This window comes from Chelmon rostratus, chromosome 2, assembly GCF_017976325.1.
Source record: "Chelmon rostratus isolate fCheRos1 chromosome 2, fCheRos1.pri, whole genome shotgun sequence".
NCBI classification, from domain to species: Eukaryota; Metazoa; Chordata; class Actinopteri; order Chaetodontiformes; family Chaetodontidae; genus Chelmon; species Chelmon rostratus.
This window is the reverse complement of record NC_055659.1, coordinates 28,553,236-28,572,178: the sequence shown is the minus strand read 5'-3', so window position 1 is coordinate 28,572,178 and position 18,943 is coordinate 28,553,236. Positions and strand designations below refer to the sequence as shown.

The 18,943-nt window shown below is 42.9% G+C and overlaps 1 protein-coding gene across 4 annotated transcripts in view; it reads right to left on the bottom strand.

The window, feature by feature from the left end:
* fbln2 (fibulin 2) overlaps positions 1-18,943 on the bottom strand; it is a 65,527-nt gene that overhangs the window by 6,935 nt on the left and 39,649 nt on the right. For 3 of the 4 annotated variants that reach the window (XM_041960236.1, XM_041960254.1, XM_041960245.1), the window contains exons 8-13: positions 16,851-16,952; positions 8,104-8,238; positions 6,049-6,186; positions 4,081-4,224; positions 2,998-3,126; positions 1,462-1,587 (exon numbers count right to left, since the gene is read on the bottom strand). In XM_041960236.1, coding sequence (XP_041816170.1) covers positions 1,462-1,587; positions 2,998-3,126; positions 4,081-4,224; positions 6,049-6,186; positions 8,104-8,238; positions 16,851-16,952 — 774 coding nt within the window. The remainder of the gene's footprint in view (positions 1-1,461; positions 1,588-2,997; positions 3,127-4,080; positions 4,225-6,048; positions 6,187-8,103; positions 8,239-16,850; positions 16,953-18,943) is intronic. The other variant, XM_041960263.1, reaches the window with a different exon arrangement.

Genomic DNA, 18,943 nt, shown 5'->3' with positions numbered 1-18,943 from the left:
AAGAAACAGGTCACCCAGTGCACACGCACACACACACGCACGCACACGCACACACACACGCGCACACACACACACACACACGCGCACACACACACACACGGACAGATTCTGTGTTACTTTTTTCTCAATTTCTATGTTTTCTCTTTTAATTTTACAGAATTCAGTTTTTTTATTATTCAAGCACATTTTGTCATCAGAAACAGTGTCGAATCATGTGGAGGATGAATAAAATTTAAACAGTCGATAACAAATATTCAACATGTTATGACCGTCATTATTTCTCATCAAACAGATCTTCTGCAGGACAGCCTCCACATGCAGCTCGAACACAGCGGGTAAGTGGCTCTGACGGATGTTATTAATATTTGTACACTAATGAACTCAGTCATAAGGGAGGAAGTATTACAAGCATGGAGTACATAAAAAGTGGCCTTTATTTTTTAGGTTTTTGGTTGTTTTCATTCTTTCTTTTTGCTTGTTAGGACAGGTGGACAATAATGCCACCTAGGACATAAACATGATGATGATGTTGACATTTCAGCCGGTGAAAGATCAAAGATGGGGGGCACTCCACAGAGATGAATGGTATTCCAGGTATATACGATGTGCTCATGTTTATTCTATATAACATGTTTCATTACAGTTGATCAGGTATGAAGATAATGAGGCTGAGCTTGCTTGCTTGCTCCTGGGGGGTAAATGTGTTGCTGTATGGTTTGTTGTTTTCTGTCTTCTTGTTGAGATTCTGGGTCTTTCTGTTGTTGATCTGGGGGGGTGCTTCTGGGGAAGTGCATTGAACATTTTCATCTCGACCATTTTGAAGTTGCAATGAAGGTTTCTGGTGTTATTTGAAAGCTTATTCATTTCTACATTTATTGTCTGAAGAAAGCTTTGAATGTCTGGAACGAGTTCATCCGACGAGCTCTAATCAAAATCTGATCACGCCGCTCAGACAAACTTTGATTAAAAAACCCTGGAAAACGCAAACCCTCACCTTTTGATCATGAACAGAAACCTTCACAACCTCATGAAGTGCTCTGAATAATAACTGTGACAAGCTAAACGTAATGTGAATCATGCTCCTGGTCAGCTTTGCTCTTTAAAGCACAAACACATCTCCAGCACGCCGATGACTGACAGCACCTGAACCTGGAAACCATTATGCATGCACGTCAGACGCCTCCACATCCAAGAGACGGAGACTAAATTAAATTCCAAAAGAAAACAGTTTTCGCTGAGAGCAAAGACGTACAAAAGACTCATAAACAGTTTCCTATCAGTGCATAGAATCTCCAAGGTCCGTGAAAAGGCTGCATTTAGCTTTTGATGCCAGCGCTCCCCCCAGAGGCTCACCTCCTCACCTTCAATTCTTCAAGGAAAACAAGACAGACCATCTAAACAGGTGGCATTTAAGTTCGCAATATGTTTGAGAGAAAAAAAAAAAGAAGAAGTCTAGCTTACCTTCACAGTTCTTGCCATCAAATGCTAGGGAGAAGCCAGCTGTGCATGAGCAGTGGTAGGAGCCTGGGGTGTTTTCACAGGTCTGGGCACACAGCCTGCCAGGATAGCGCCAGCACTCATTTACATCTGTCAGTGCAGGGGCAGGAGCCATTAGACAACAGACAGATACCTCCAGGCCATGAAGAACTCACTCAGACACACACCCAGTGATGTGGAGAGCGACTTTTTCACCACGTTCTCTGCTCATTTTCTTACACCCATTTAACAAGAAGCCAAGCATGTCACAGTGATTTTCAATTAACACATCACTGAAGTGGGACAATTCAAACCCATACAAGGGTTTAACCATGACGTCATGATAGATTTCATATGATTGTTTGCACTACTTACTGAAGAGATAACCCAGCTGGAAACCAGACAAAACAAATGTATGGGGCACTTCCTGGAGTAGGAGCCTACAGTCCATATGGTAAAACAAAAAAACCCTCACACTGTTGGCTTTAGCATTTAGACAAAGTAATGTTAGGATATATGAAAGTGCTGCTGTTTTCATGACAAGATATCAAACACAACATATACTGTGTGTGTGTGAAAATGCAATGGCTGCACACATCCTGTGTCAGCACAGGATTACTGAGCTCTCTGTCAGCCCGCTCGTTTTTCCTCTGCACGTCTCATAGTAATGTTGTTGTATTAATTAATTGTTCTATATCATCTGCACGGATTCTGAAACACAACTTCAAACTTCCTCCTCCACACAGCCGTGCACTGCCTCCTCTTCATACAGCGATGGAGGAATCATCTGCTTCTTGGCCCACGCATAAACCCCAACATAAACATGAAATCCATTGACTGTGAGCTGGCAGTAAGGTCAACAGGTTAACTCTCCCACAAAGCCTCGCAATGTTGACAAAAGTGAAAAATTAGATGTGTCATTCATATCATGAATGATTTATTCGTTAAGTCTGCTTTCGTTGTAGATTTTTTTTTTCACTGTTTCCACTCTGGTTTTTTATGTGTAAACTAAAAATGTGCACAAAAACAGGTGGATGGAAACACAATGTATGTTTGGGTCCTCTTCCCTCTTGCCTGGTTCCTCGAAATGTAAATTTTTCTGCAGTTAGCAAGAATAAGAGGCTCCTTTTTCACCAGACTTTACATCGCCGTTATTTATTCTACCATATTTTGAAAATGTGATGAGAAACGAAACACCCACATCTAAAAATACTTTGATTTTATGTCAATGCTTTAAATTCATTTAGATTTTTATCACTGTGCTGCAGTCCCAAAAATCAAATCTTCACATAATTAGCACTAATTATCAGTAAAAGGCTGACAGGAAGTGCCCCCCCTGTTCTGCTTAGTCATATCTGCCATCACATTTAGCACAAAAACTTTGTTTTTTTGGCTCTGCACTGACGTTTAACTGAGCCCATTTCCTGCTTCCAGAGCGGCTCTGGCTTCACAAACTGTTTGGACCACTAAACCTCCGATCTGCTCGTCATCATCTCACAGACCTGACACAGCGATACGTACCAGTGCAGGCTTTGTGGAGGGCGTCGTACTGGTAGCCCGTCTGACAGTCACAGCGGTAGCTGCCAGGGAGGTTGTGACAGATCTGGCCCACTCCACAGCGGTGTGTCCCCATCTGACACTCATCAGTGTCTAGACAGGCAGAGAGAGAGATAAAGCCTCAGCAATGACCCACTCTGCACCTGACTGGGTCTAGCTTAAACACAGCAACTTGTGTGTTTGTACTGCGCCACCAGACGCAGTAAAAACACACACACACTCAGAAACACATACATATGCATCTCATGCTCACTCTCTGTCTCTCACAGGTTCACAAAAATGCAGATGGAGTTTACCAAGCTGCCACAGATGTGTTTATCTGAGCACTTTAAGGACTTAATATGCTGATGAAGATCCTGTAGTTAAGACCAAAAATTCCAGCACAGCTACATAATGGACTTGGATGTGTTTTCTCAGTCTGTTGATTATTTGTGGCTCTTTCCTTTCATGCTAAAGCAAAAATATCTACAATGAAATAAAAATGATGTCTAATAAAACGTAGTTTAATATTATTCCATGATAATTTCTTTCATGATTTCACAAATGCATACATATTTAACATAAACACTCATACTGGGTTATTACTTTTATAATTTAAAGCCACTTTTTTTTTTTGTTTTACTATCCTGCGTCTTCAGTCCTGTGATTGGCTTGGTCTGCTCATTCAGACCAAAGCAACAACCATTTACTGGCTCTCCCTCTGTTGGCCTTTGCCCGGCACTCACCCAATGACAATCTGGATAATTCCAATAGGGTTCCAGCATCTGCGGTGGTCGGACCCCTATTAAAAATGAACTGCAATAAACTGTTATTGTGAAGTAATCATTCTAACGAGGTGAGTTTTTTATAATGCATTTATGTTATCATTCATTTTATAATTTCTTGTTCATTTATTCTATTTTGTGTGATTTGGTCTGACCCTAACTGACCCTCGCTATTATGGCATTTTGTAATTATGCATGTGAGCACTTGTGTCTTAGCCAAGACAAATACAATATTAATGCTTTCATTCACATCTTTCCATAGTTCCTTTCCAGTAAATCTCACCGACACACTTGGCTCCATCGGGGCTGCTTTGGTAGCCGTGGCTGCACATTTTGACCTTCTTCTGGCACGTGTAGGAGCCCACAGTGTTGATACAGTTAAAGCCTGAGCTGCATGGCTCACTCAGGCTGCTGCACTCATTTATGTCTGCAGAAACACACAGAGAAAGAGTGAAGCCTCCGGACCGCTGGAACAATGACACTTCCACAGGAGAGTGATTGTTAGGAGGTTTAATCCTGATTGACAGACCTACCTATGTCTATTTCCTCACAGTCATTTTACCAAAACAATTATGTAGTCATCTGTTTACTTGTAATAGGTAATCATGTCTTCCTAATACAAGGTGGCTCCAGTACTCGGGGGGACGAAGCAGGTTATGAACTGCACATTTAATATATGTGCGTGTTGTCAGGAGGATGTGCATGTGATACAGCACCTCGAGGCAACGTCACAGAAATGCCAAACGGTGCTTGACTAGAGGTGTATGAGTCATAGAATTTGAAAAATGGTGACAAGAGGGTTAAAGGAAGCCTTCCACCCATGATACATCTGTAATGTTTGTGCTGTCATATGCTGGCAGGCATTGGCTAGATCATTACTTGGCTCTGTGAGGCTTTCTATCAGCTGAGGTATATGAGACCTGTACGACCAGGGGTGAACCTCAAGATATGATGCTTCCCATATTACTTACAACAAATTGTAAGTAATATGAAGAAAAACAGGATGTCAAATGTAAAACAGACAAATCGTGGTTTTACTTGAGGGTTATGTGCTGGTCTTGTCGTTGTGAGGTTACCAATGGAGAGACTCCACGAAGTTGCTGCAACCAACCTAAATGTTTCGTGTGTGACAGGTGTGTCGAGGATGGTACAACTTGAAAACAAATCCTGCGAACTTTCTCGTTTTCTGCTCAAAGTATTAGATTCTAATATTTTGGTCTGTTTTCACCAGGTGTATGGGCAGCATCTCAACACTTCCATATACACGAGCTGCCTCAATAATCTAATTATCCAATCAGAGGACTACAGAGACTAGTGTGACTGATGATCACCCTGAACTTATATATGCATCACTTCTTCTTTTCTATTTTTGGCTCTTTGGAGAGCTTTGAGCTTACAGCGATGTTACTTAAGATTTATTGGTGTCATTATATTGAGTCATTTTGCATCTTTCTTAACTTTTTAATGCTATTTTCTGTCCAGTAGTGCAGATGATTTGAGCCAGTTCAGGGTGATCATCAGTCAAACAAATCTCTGCAGTCCTCTGATTGGAGGACTGAACGACTGAGGCATATGTACTGTAGAAACTGTATATATGGAAGTCTTGACGTGCTGAAAGGAAGGAAAAACACATGCACATCTGATACCCAACAGGATGGGTGCTGGATCACAAAATGCCTGGCAAAGTAAAGAACCAGACAGAGAGCTCCCGTTTGAAGAACTTTAATCAGCTGCTGCGTTACGCTGGCAGCACTGGGCTCTTCCTCAGACCGCGTCTAGTGTTGTGATGCTGCCCATACACCTGATGAAGGTCGTACAGGCCATTACAATCTTATGAATATTTCAGCTGAAAGCGAGACGGTGTGCGCCAGTTCCTCTCATTATTTTCAAACTGCGCCCAGCCTGCTGACAGTCCGGCACACAATGAAACCACAGCTTGTCCTTTTCACACTTGAACACCTGAATTATTAATTTAAAGCAACTATAATGGGTATTTTTACAATAACAATGTATGAAATGAGCATGTGAAGACAATGTGAGAATGTGAAATGTGTCTGAAAGGAGCTTTAAAGTGTTTAAACTCATCGTTCAGCTGGTTCTGGGTTACTCTCGCCGCTCTCACAGCGCCGGCCGCAGCAGGACGAGGAGCACCGAAGCTGTTTGATATGGCCCTTCTCTCGACTGGCTATTACACGGCCATGTGTTATGAGTTTCTATTAGCCAGCAGAGAGCAGCACTGACAGCCTCTTACCGATGCAGTTGCCATGGGAGTCCTGTGTGAAGCCGCTGACGCACTTGTGTTTGGGATTACACAGGAAAGAGCCCACTGTGTTCTCACACACAAAGCCCATCCCACAGTTATGGGTTCGCAGAACACATTCATCAAGGTCTGGAAGAAAGGACACATAAACATTTACATTCAGAGAGCTCACACTTCATTAGGTTGTGAAGAGTTTCAAAATCTGCTGTCAGCTCTCGGAGCTTCAGTCTGAGCTCTCGGCTTGTTCAGTGCAGTAGGTGGCACTGTGGCTCAAGCACAGAACAAACATGTGCACCACAAATTCAAACTCAGTGTTGTCGAATTCCCCTCCCATAAAAATATCACTTGTTCCCACTCTGCAATTAACAGAAGTTGAACAAAACTTCTTAAAATGACAGTTATTGAATCTCATGAGCGATGGATGGAGTTTAAATGGAAGATTTGCTCTTCTGTGCTGCGAGCTCGTTTCTCAGGAGTTCACATTCAATCGAGTCCTCTGAGACTGGTCCGGTGGCACATAAGCACTTGAGATCTTAATTTGGGTTTTTCTCTCCCAATCATCATCAGAGGGATACTTTTCCAACACCAAAGCAGAGATCTCCCGTTTTTTTCATGCGGCTAATTAGTTTTTCCCTGTTGGACGGTCACCTAAGTATTACTTTCATTATGTGGCTACATTGATTAGTCCTCCCTGGTGCTGATGACAGGAGTCACAGAGCTTGAAAGTGCTTTACCGCAATGCTGCCTCTCTGGGTGATCATCTTGTCACATACTGAACCCGGGCATCTGCTGGAACACAAATATGACCACTGGGGCCAAAAAACATTTGCATAAATCTTAATAAAGCCTTGCTGACTGAGCTGAGTTTAAGCCATGACTACAGACACATTGCCACAGTATGGCAGGAGTCTCGGTATGAAAATCATCATAAATAATCCACATAACCCTCTGGTTTCCACACAGTACTCTGAGGATTTGTGCAGCTTTTCCTGTCATTAATGTTGACTGTGTTCATCTAAACAGCAGCTGAAGGTGAAACTGGTCCTTTTAAAGAGCCTCTTTGGAAACTATTGTCTGCCATAAATAATGCCTGGACACTCCAATAGCATCAACACCATGATGCACTACACTGCAGTCTCGTATTCAGGGGCTTGTGGTGCTCAAGGGACCCTTTAAGGACAAATGATTCTTGGTTTTCGGCGAAACAATTAGAAAGAGCAATAGAGGGGACGTGATGACAAACTTTAGGACCAGAATAGACTGTGTGTGCATGCATGAGCATCTATTACGCTGTGCCACAGTTTTAAGCCAGGGGCGTTGGACTTGTTGCTGGCTCCTCTTTAAATTGCTGAGAAACTGGCAACAAGTAACACACTCCAACACAAACATGAGCCACGGCCAAACGTAAGTGCCAAGTTGTGTTATGAAGGGGAAATACACTGAAGTAATATTCAGAACCTCACAACATGAAGGCTACTATATATGAATGAGCAATTTGGGTTTCATCTAGGTGTACTGCAGCCCGGTATCCCTCGCTATCCTGCACAAATAGGACTAATCTGCAGCTCATGACTTAAGGCCAACAGTCAGTGCCAGAGAAGGACGTGTAGTGAGGTGAAAAGAAAGGGTGTGGAGGTCAGGGTGGTAGATGGGCCCGCAACACTTACGACTTTCACACAGGAGACCAGAGTTTGCATCTTGTCACAGATCTGCAATTTAATTTTTATTACATGTAGCCACAATGTTTTTTTCTTTTTAAAAACCATTGGCATTGGACTTTAAAAAACCCTGCTGTCGCTGAAAGTAATCCAGGCATTTGCAGAATAGTCCAAAATTGACGTTATAGTCTGGCAATAGGGCTGTGGGTTTACTCTACTGTTCGCTCTGTCTTATTTTTGTCTTTCTTACCACGAGAAAGAAGCACAAATCCCTGTAGTGCATATTGAAGAAGACATCATCAGCATTTCCACCGACTACTTAAGTGGTCCTGGAAAAGACTGCTGGGTAAATTGGCTTAATGAAATACATCAGGGACAATGAACTCACCCTCGCAAATACTGTTCCTCAGCTGGTAGCCTGCAGGACAAGTGACCTGCAGCTCGCATACAAATGAACCCACAGTGTTCGTACAGTGCTCGCTGGGCCGACAACTGTGAGTGTTGGTCGCACACTCGTCCACATCTGCAGAGGAAGAACAAGGGTGACTGTGTGTGAAATGACCGGGAGGAGAGGGACTCGGACAGAGGGCGCGTGACTATGAGGTGGAGGTAAAGCAGACTCCCTGATTGTCACCATGACGGAGCTCAATGAGTCAGCAGCACATGAACGTCGGCAAGAAAAATACAGAAGAAAGCAGCATTTTTCATTTAATTCATTTTTACATGGAGGATTTTCAGGCATACCAGGGAATGACATGTTTTGCTCTTGCCTGTGTGGAAATCACTGGCTGGGAAGCTGTCATGATAGTCTCAGACTGAGACGCTCGCTTTGAAGTTCAACTGAAATCACGTTCCTTTGTGCAGTCAAGATCATGTGAAAGTGTTTTTTCCAAATTGGCTGTACATGTTTTTTCTATTTCTAAAAAGGAAGAAGAAAGGCATCTTTGGAGATAATCATAAATGCTCTTTTAGCTTCAAAGCCTCTGAGAAGGCTGACCAGCAGGGACCCAGAACGCTGGAAACTCACTTACAAACCAAGGACAGCGTTTTGTTTGTGGTGGTTCAGAAGAATAAAGCTGCACTAATCAACAGTTTCATATCAACAAAGGATCAAGTGACTGTTTGATATGAAAAGGGTCACTCGTTGTGAACCCACAGACCCCTCAGCCCTATGGAGCATTTTATCGTCTTCCAGCTCATTGTTTTGCTTTTTTAGGGCCTTCAACTTAAATGTTTTCTTTCAGGTTCAGTTCTCTCATTAATCTCTTGTCCATATGCAACAGGCAGCTGTGTCAGTAAGAAAGCCCCCCCTCAACAGCAGACAGACAAGGTTAGCAACTAGCTGGTGAACACAAGGGAGCATTTACCAGCTGAACAAGCAGATATTTGAAGCAGAAAAAACAGACACTTCAACTGTAGCTGGACTAATGCAGCACTCACAGAATGTGTCCTGGAGTGCTTGGCAGGCCATTATACCAACTTTGGGCGGTGAATGCTTCATATAACACAGGTCAAATTCAAAATATCAGGTCTTGGCAAAAGCTAAACAATATTTTGCTTGTTATGCTTGTTTGTAGGAAATAAATCCACAGTTGCAAACCTTTAAATCTTTATCAGTCAAACAGCGCTGCAGTGAGTAAACAGGCGCTGTTGATTTATGACACTGGTTCGCGGCTCATGCCGAGACAGTGGATCGTCACACTGTTGTGGCTCATCTTTATCAAACTGTTGCATTCCCTTATCGTGCATTGCCATGCATGGCCGATTAGCTGGATGCGCTGATAGCACTGGACTGGGATTATTGTGTGTGTGTGTGCGTCTGCACGTTTGTGTGCATGCGGGAGTGTGGCAGTCATCCAGATTTGAAGATCACCCCAAAATATGGCGCGTTCCACAGGGAACCCTGCGAAAAGGTCTTGTACAAATCTGCATGAAGGAGCCCATTCTGAAAAACAAAAGGCAGGAACAAGAGGAGAACATATTCTCCGGTGCTGCCTGCGTATCTGCTGGCAGTCCCTTGCTGAAATGCCTTGCTCGACTTTCAAAGCTTTTTCTACAGGGAATCTGAACGAACCGTGTGCCTTACAACACCTTCCCGCAGAGAATAGGGGGAGGAAAAACTCTGATCTGAGATTTTACCTGGTGTGTGAGTAACATCCTGCAGCTCTTTTCCCGTAAGGTTTTTCACCTCAGGAAACTCTACAAGCATCACCCCTCACAGCACAGAACATGGTTTATTGTATTATATGAAGTCTCTGCGGAGCTGCAGGAAACACATTCATCTTACTCACTAAAATTAACAGGTTCTCCTTTTGACATTGTGTAACACTCTGGAGAGTCTACAGGACTCATGCTGTTCATGCAGTGGTGGCATACTCTTGTTTTGGGGCCTGTCTTTGTAAGTGTCCCCATTTGTTCCCCGGCCGAGAGACATCTGCTGTCTTCATTGCAGGAAGTATATATTTCCAGGGGCAAATCACACTGAGGACTTAGTCCGCCTCGTCCTCTGGGCCCTGCTCTCCGTCAAGCCTCACGATACAAGGGACTGTTTCCAATGTTTGCGTACTGCCAGTGGTGCAGAAAGTCGCCTTCGCCTTCCCCACTGGTGGCCGGCATTATTTCCAGTGCGTCATTCGAAGAGAGAAAAAAAGAAAAATAAAAGGAAAAAGTGCCTATTGGCTCAAGGTCCCTACCTTCCCCTGCCAGTCCCCCAGGGGCAGCCACATTACACAGTTGTGAGGAGTGAAGTGATCCAATACAAGGCGGAAACAAAGCCTCTATTTTTGAAAAATACGACTGTTCAGTCAAACAGAGAGAAGAGAGAGCAGTTTCAGAAGAATTCCATCAAGAGGCCGATGGAGGCTGTGCGCTGGGACATGTCTGAGAGGCAGCACTATGAAGCACAGAGGCAAACACACACCCTCTTCTTCCACACTGGACCCTGCAGATGATGAGATTTTTGAAAAGTTCAGGCTGAGGTGGATGAAGTCAGCCTTGGCGTCTTTGCAGGTTTGGTTTGAGACAGGAGGGCTAGGCTTACACAGATGCAGACTGGAGGGACTGTGAGGATCACAAGTTGTGAGCATAATTTCCCAGTCATCGAGGACAGGGGATGAAGTCAGGAGGATGCGCCTCACAAAGCGTGCAGACAAACTCAGACATTTACATGTGAGGGATATTTTTTCATATCCATTAAAGCAGACATTGGGCTCTATTTTAATCCCCAAGGCCAATACAATCACAAGTTCGTAAGGTCACTGAAAGCACATCCAAGCGCACCTGCAAGTTTTGTTCACAGACATGCAGAAAGCTATGTGCAAAAGCTCTGGGTGAGGCCAGATATGAACCAGAGGGTGCGGCAATTAATTATTGTCCTCCCCACCAGTCACATTAACCGTCTCATATCTTTTAAACAGCTGTACCAACACAGTGCATAATGCTACAGGTGTAGGCTACACTACAATTAGTACAGCCAATGTGAGTTTGTGATGTTGATTGATGAATTCAGTTAGGGGTTGACCATGCATATATGCAAAAACAAAGCCACTGCTGCCAAAAGAGTGAGTTTAAGATGTTATGGGATTGCATAAGTTCTCTATAATGACCTGGGGGATCTGGGGTTTAACTTGCATAACTCATCCTTAAAAAATGTAACTAGAACTAATACAAATATGTTTTATCACATCACAGCACAATTAAAAATGTACAGTAAAAGTTTTCACTATTAGCTGTGTTTTCATCCAGGGTGTCTCTTACGACCACCTTTCATTTTGTGCATGTTTGCACTGTACTTCTGTTTTCACTGTAATTATCAGTGATCCTACCACAGTTTCTGAAGAAATGACATTCTCTGGTTAATCAGAGCAGCACTTCAGAATGTTGGGGGGGGGGGGGGGCGCTTACCCCTCTCATTGTGCTCCTCCAACCAATTTTGTGTGTGAAACCCTGGATCACAACTAAACCACCTCCATGTCAACATGAGGAGGGAGGTGAGACGTAGCCGAGCGCTGAGGAAAACCAGATCAGCTGACCTTGTGATGAGAATCTGTTATCACAACGTCATTTTCACCAAAGTACCAATACCACATCTTGATACACCTCATCTGCAAATTACTCCCATCTCATCTGGCCCCAACTTTCCACCTGTGCACCATGTGTGCTGCACAGGGTGTTTCAAGGTTATGGAAACACCACCATGCAATAGTACTGCTTTCAGTGCTTCTATGAAAATAGAGCACTTAGAGTGATGCTATCACACCTTATAAAAGCACACAAATAAACATATCTACAGCCCTATATGGGAACTCTCTATAGGGAGATGGTATCAATTGTAATGATTTCCCATTTTGGCCTCAACAGCTAAAGAAATGACCTTTACCCTGGATCAAACCACCAGGCTTCTCTGTGTTTGACTGGGCTGGTCCACCAGTCTGAAAACAGCGTGGTTCAGTGAGTGTTAATATCTTCCACAAGGTTTAGTGGAGCAGACTAAGCAATCCCAGCCATGTAAACCTTATTATGATGTCAGCAATGAGAACGCAGACAGGGTAACACAGCGGGCCTGATGGCACTCCAGTGCAGGCTCTTATCCACAGCTATCTATGCAATAACGCTGCAATATGATCCCCGTGAAAAACCCATTAAACACTGCCCACAACAGCCTGTTTAGTCCTCAGAGTGAAATTCGTAAACAGGTGAACGTGGGCAACCACATGTGTTAAAGCTGGAAACCACTATGTCTGAATTTGGATTGTCTGTGGGCTTGTGTGTGTGTGTGTGTGTGTGTGTGTGTGTGTGTGTGTTTGTCTGGGAAACTTAAGAATATCAGTTTACAGGCTGGTGATGAGCAGAGATACTGTCAGAGCACTGATTAACCGTCTAACCCACACATTTACTATTCAGGTTGTGCATAGAGCCCACACATCCTGTCCTGGTTGACACATCTGGAAGGATCTTCACCTCTTCACACACACGTCACCGTGGGAACAACTGTCTGTTAAAATCCTACATTTATTACATTCATGTGCAGCTGAATACAGCACAGAGAGAGAGAAGCAGCTTTAGACCAATTCAAAAAATCGAACAGTCATGAGAATGGATCAGTCAGGTCTAGATTTCTGACTGGAGTGCATGTTTGTTAAACAAATGTCAGATTACAGATGACTGCAAACATCCTAGGTGTTAAAGCATCATGGTGTTTGCATCTGTCCATATGACAAACAGTATGTATGACAACGAGTTCTTCATAGTCTACTCATATCTCTGTCAAATCCTCAAATCCCCCCTCACACTCACATCTTGTAGTTGTATTTGCTTTGTTTCATTCCAGTCCAAACCAAAAGCTGCCCACCCACATCTTCACATGTGGCAACACTTTTGGAGCGCAAGTCCCCACTCTGCTGGCTGGATGGAGTGATAGGCGTGCAAACACTCACTCTTGTGTAGTGCTTATGCATCCAGAGGTCTTATCCTGCCTGCTGATTAAATGAACTCATCCAGGACTGCACCTCCAGTGTGTGTACATTCAGGTCTTCAGTATTTAAGCGGTACATGATCTCAGAAAAAAACATTCACACGAGCAAAAGTTTTCATGTTAATGGCACTCACATCCTGCCTGTCCTTTGCTGTAACTACATCTTGTGCCCTCAAAAGTACATGTGGAGGAAGAAGGGATTTGCACGAGCAACACTTATCGAGCAGGTGTATATTGAATTCCAGAGTTGGACCCTATACCACTTCATTCACAAAGGAAATTGCTGCCAGGTTTTCACCCTGTTTAAATTCATGGATCAATTTACAAACTACTGCAGCAAAACTTTAAACTACTGCAGTAAAATGTTGAGTAGCATGCAGATGCATTTCTTGTCATTTGATATTGATTCTCAACTCCAGCTCTCCAACACACATTTATCTGGTGAGCAGCGGTCTTTATACATCAAGTGTTTATTTTTTACCAGCAATGTAGTCCTTCAGGATGTAAATACATTAAGCTTTAACTGGCAATCTGGAAGATTTCAGACCTGGATGATTTGATGACACCTGTAGTCACTGCTGGTAACAACAAATGTGGTTTAAAACGACAGGTCACACAACTCTGGGACCAGCAAAACAAACTGTAGTTGTACTAATCCAGGAGTCAGGCAGTAATTGGTCTTTTTTCCATCATTCTTTGAGCAACTGTGATCTGATCTGATGCTGCACACAGCATGAGTCTGCAGACAGCAGAGCACAGTGAGAGGAGTTGGTTACCTCATTGAGGAGTTAGAGGCTTGCAGCCTGCAGTCTGCAGCTCTTCATCTAACAGCTCACAGTGCAATACTTTTATCATAGCCATAGATAGTGATTTAACATTTACTTAAGTAAAACTTCAGCTTTCAGAGTTGCCTCTTTGGATCTCTGCTATCTTGGATAGCAGCAATATACAGTATTATATCAATCAATAATTTTTTAATGAGGGAAGCCTAAATACCAGAAACACCTCGCAGTATTATGCAACAAAATTCAACAGCAGCACAAACTACAGCCTCCATGCTGACCATGAAGTTGAATCAGCGCCTCCCTAAAACAGCTTGAACAAAAACTGATTACAGCTTGATAAAGGCAGGGTTTATTACAGGACTGTTGTATTAGGCTGCTTTAGGTTCAGCTAAATGAACCAAATGAACAGCCAACTGAGTGTATTATCACCTTATAAATTTGTAATGGAAAGCACGTTAGCAAACAATTGCCTCTTTAGACATTCAGCAGACATGGAGTAACATTAGCATTCATTTTGAGCTCTGTTTCTGGCCACCTGAAGAATGTAAGTCCAATAACTGTTTCTTCAGCTCTGTTTTTGGTCTCCACCAACTCCATGCAGGGGCGTGGCTGAGCTGTTTACCATCAAGTTTTTTTTTTTTAAATGTACTTCTAAACAGACTGTTTCCATGCATTTTTGTGAGTGCTGCACATTGCTGAAAAAATGGCTAATTTAGAGAAGGAAGAAAGGGTTTAATTTGATTTACCAGATAATCTGCACGTGAATATTCCAGCCGCTCGAATGTCTCATAGGCCTACATCTTCAAAACCCAGAATACAGTGTCAGTTTCACAAATGGGAGTTGTAAATGGCTACCCACTCAAAGTGAGTAACGTTCATAATTAGGTAGCAAAATCATTGCTGATGGACCTACTTCATATGAACCACAAGTCCCACCTCAGTGGTCAGGGAGCAAAACATGAGCAACTACTGTAACCTGAATGTCTGAATTCTGTCATTTTAAAATGATATGATCTGGTTAAATTTTCATTCGTTTTTCTATCAATAAACCTCATCAGTTTTCTAAAAACAGCTTGTTGATTATGAGGGACTTAAGATCCCTGTCAAATTACACAACAGAGTGTGAGGAGGACCGAGCAATAGCCACTGCACAAACTTGTCAGGCAATTTCTGCTGATTGTTGCTGATTGTTTGTCCATCATCTGAAGGCTCTCGGTACGTTTGTGACCAGACCTTCCATTCCATCCTTCCCAGGATTTTCCCATATTTTGCCCTTCTCTCCAGATGTCCTCCTGTTTAAATATTTTCCCATAAATCTCCCATATTTTTAAGCTTAACCTCAACCTAATGTTGACGGGAGGCATAACTTACGTAACATAACATAAAGCTTTTGATGTGTTTGCTACATTCCCCTCAGGTACAGCAGGTGACAGAAGTCTCACTCAAATGACACCTGCCAACAAAAAAGAAGTTAACCCAGTCCTTGTTGCTCTGATATTTTAAAGCAAGTGGTTGCCTGGTGGTGATCGCCACACTGACCTACAGTGATGTGTGTGAGACACGTCTAAAGCATTTAGATTGATTACTTTATTTCCTCCTGTTTCATTTAAATTTGGTAAAAACCAAAGTGCTTGTTACATCTGTGCAAGAATCCACCCGAGATCTATTGTCCGTGCAAGCTTATGATGCATTACGATCACTTTAGAAACTATCCGATCTGGTTTAATCTTTTCAGAGCCCCACTCTTCACTGTAGTTTTATATCTGATGTTTTTGGATTAATATTACTGCTCCATTTATGTGTATGTTGCATTTTACTGCTGTAGATATTTAACCTTTCGCACAAAAAACAGTCTGTTTTCAGCTTTGTGATGATTAATTTTCCTGCTGATTCAAGAGGGGTTTTTATGTTTATAAGGATATTTAGCTTAAGAAGTCGGAGCATTTTTTAAACCCATAAAGGACACTCCTTCAGTCCTTCAGTTTATCAGACAAATCACCAAATAGATGCACGGTACTCACTGCACAGGAAGGGTATGAAACCTGAAAAATAACTAGCTATGAAACAGTTTTTGTTAATGTTGAAAAGTGGGGGAGATCATCAGAATTTCATATGACTTCATCTGTGACATGCTTGAGCAATGGCGCCACTCAACCTGCTTGATTCTCACCACAGTGACTCTGGACTTGCTTACGACCTGAAGGTTAAGCCTCTAAGTACAGTACTTCAATATACTGTATTTATATAGGATGTATATTTTTGGTGTATAGACGATATGATACAAACATTTGTGTTGCCATGTGTTTCTTCAGACATTTGCAAGCACCAGGCTTGATTATTGTTATTTAAACTACACTTAAACACACTGCAGCTGTGAATTCTGACCTTCGCTTGTCAAAGGTGCCACTGTTGTGCAAATGTGTCACACAGAGCCTCAGGAAAGGAAGGTAGCTAAGTACGCAGATCCTATGTGTAGTGTTTGTTATTGCAGCTATTGCTGCACAGAGTAATTGGCTATGGTTGACTAATGCTCCAGGCAACGGCCCTCGCCACCAGGAAGTGGGAGCCCAATCAGTCAATGCATTGTTTAGTATCACAAGACCGGCATTTTCCTTCTTCATGAGTGACTGCATCCAATTAAAAAGTGTCCCGATCTCTGGACAAACTGCTCCATTGCACTTTTGTGCTGTTGTCAAGGCCGTATGTGTTTGTTGTTGTTCATTCATACAGCAGTGAGTGCTATTGTTGATGGTGTTGGGTTGTTTGTTACCTTGTGCAAACCCTGCTTGAGGGAGACGGCTTAAGGGATACATGCGAGCATTGTGCATCGCTCCAATTACCGACAGTACCACGCAGAGAAGGAGCAGCAGCTCTTACCTTCACACATGTGTCCATCGGCCATCAGCGAGAACCCTGGGAAGCAGGAGCAGCGAGCCCGGCCTGCCGCCACTGTACACTGCTGACTGCAAGGACCATTTTCTGCAAGAGACAAAAATATGAGCAGCATGATCACAATCGTGTCTGGATTATACACCGCTACGCCCCCGGGACTGTCATTCACTCATGTCTTAATTCCTCATCCTTGTGCTGCTCCTCAGCTGTCCTGGTAATTCATTGCCCTGTTGTCTCGCTCCCTGAGGCTCCTACAGACCCTTCACACCCTCGCGCTGATCATCCTTCCCCGCAGGAAGGAGCCTCTCATGAGCCACCGCATCCAACACAACAGAATCAATTCTCTCTATTTAAGAGCTCGATAGTCCTGTCACAAAGAGGCATGAGCCAGGAACTGTGTCCCCACATTTTTTCACCAACACATTCCCCACTAAAGCCCTTGTGGTGGTGAAGTATCGGAAGGCGGCTCGATACATCGACCAGGATATTCTCATAACTAACAATCGGCGGCACTTTGCAGGAGCAGGGCTTTTGTTGGGGCCTGGAGTAGAGACTCCAGCTGCTCGAGGGCTTGCCCTGCTCATCTCCTCCTGACTTGATCAAGATTCAGATCATGAAGCTACAGCAGCATAAACACAGCAGATCAACTATGACTGAGCAGTTCATCGGTGAAAGTGCATGCAGTTCTTGACTTCTGTTGATAAGAGCGTTGTTCACCTCGGGGCAGTCAGACGGTACTTGGGCACATCATGTCAGCCCTTCTCAGCTCAACCTTCCTGCACTGTTTCAATAAAAGCAGAGCAGATATGTTGAGCAGATGCACCCATCCTGCTGGCCTCTAGGCTAGAGACACCAGCGACTGCTTGTACACTTCGCTGCCTTATATCAAACACTCTCCAAGGCCCCAAACACTCTCATCACCCGTTACACAGACAGCTGTAACTGTAGCCAAGGGAGGGATCCATCATGAGTCTCACAGCAGGAAGTGCACATCAGAAATCTACAAATCATGTTTCATATTCCTACAGAAGAAAACCCAGGTCTCTGCTCCTTTGTGCTACCTTTATACAGTTGCTAATGTAATTTTGGTGAATCATCTCAAATCCTTCATTGCTTACAGATCACCTATTATAGATCACCTATTTTGAGCAAGGTCAAGTTCACACATTTTCACACATTATACTGCAGGGGGACTTACTGTTTCAGATGCTTAAGAGATGTGGATTGTACCTGGACATCTTACCTAAAAAAAACAGCTAAGGCCAGCTACTCAGTTAGTTAGCTAATTAGTTATGTTAGTTTTACAGTAAGTTTTTTTAACAGTTGCTACAACAATAATAATCAGGAGTGCAGCTGTGAGAGAACAGTGGAACTAAGCGCCCGTGGCTCTGACATACGGAGGGTTGTCAGAAAGCCTGGAATTAAAAGTTTCTTTTTATCTGCAATTTTAAAGTTACAGCTACAAAGCTACATTATTAGCATTAGACTGAGCTTCAGGCTGCAAAGCTCCTAAAACTTCATTTTTTCCATTGCTACACTTTGTTAATGAAGACAGCTGAAGCCAGTTTTTCTTAGTATCTGTAGCAGATCATGTAGTTTCTGACCATATTTAATGTAATTGATGTGTAAAATCACTATCTATCACTATCATTGCATCTATTATCAGCTACATTATGGACATACAGGTCCTGCAGCTGACATCACAGCCTCTAACAGGTATCATACTGGCAGCCAGTAAACATCATAATCTCTGTCCTGCATGTGGATTAATATAATCAGAATGGAAATAGTTTCATGTGAAACGATCTTTATTAAAGAAAATGTCCACTATGCCATTAGCCTGCAGTGTAAAACAAACTGCAGGAGAAGTGCCAGAATTAAAGTTGTCATTTAGTTAGATTTCTAGATATTAGGTTTTAGAAGCACTGGAGTGGAGGTTCTCCATGAGAAGGGACCAATGTTTTAGTCAAACTTGATTGAGTTCATAAGGTGAAAGTGATTATTTTATAAATAAAGACTAAAAAGCTCTAGACTTCTTTGTAAAACAACCTAATAATGTAAGTATAGTTAGATAAGTT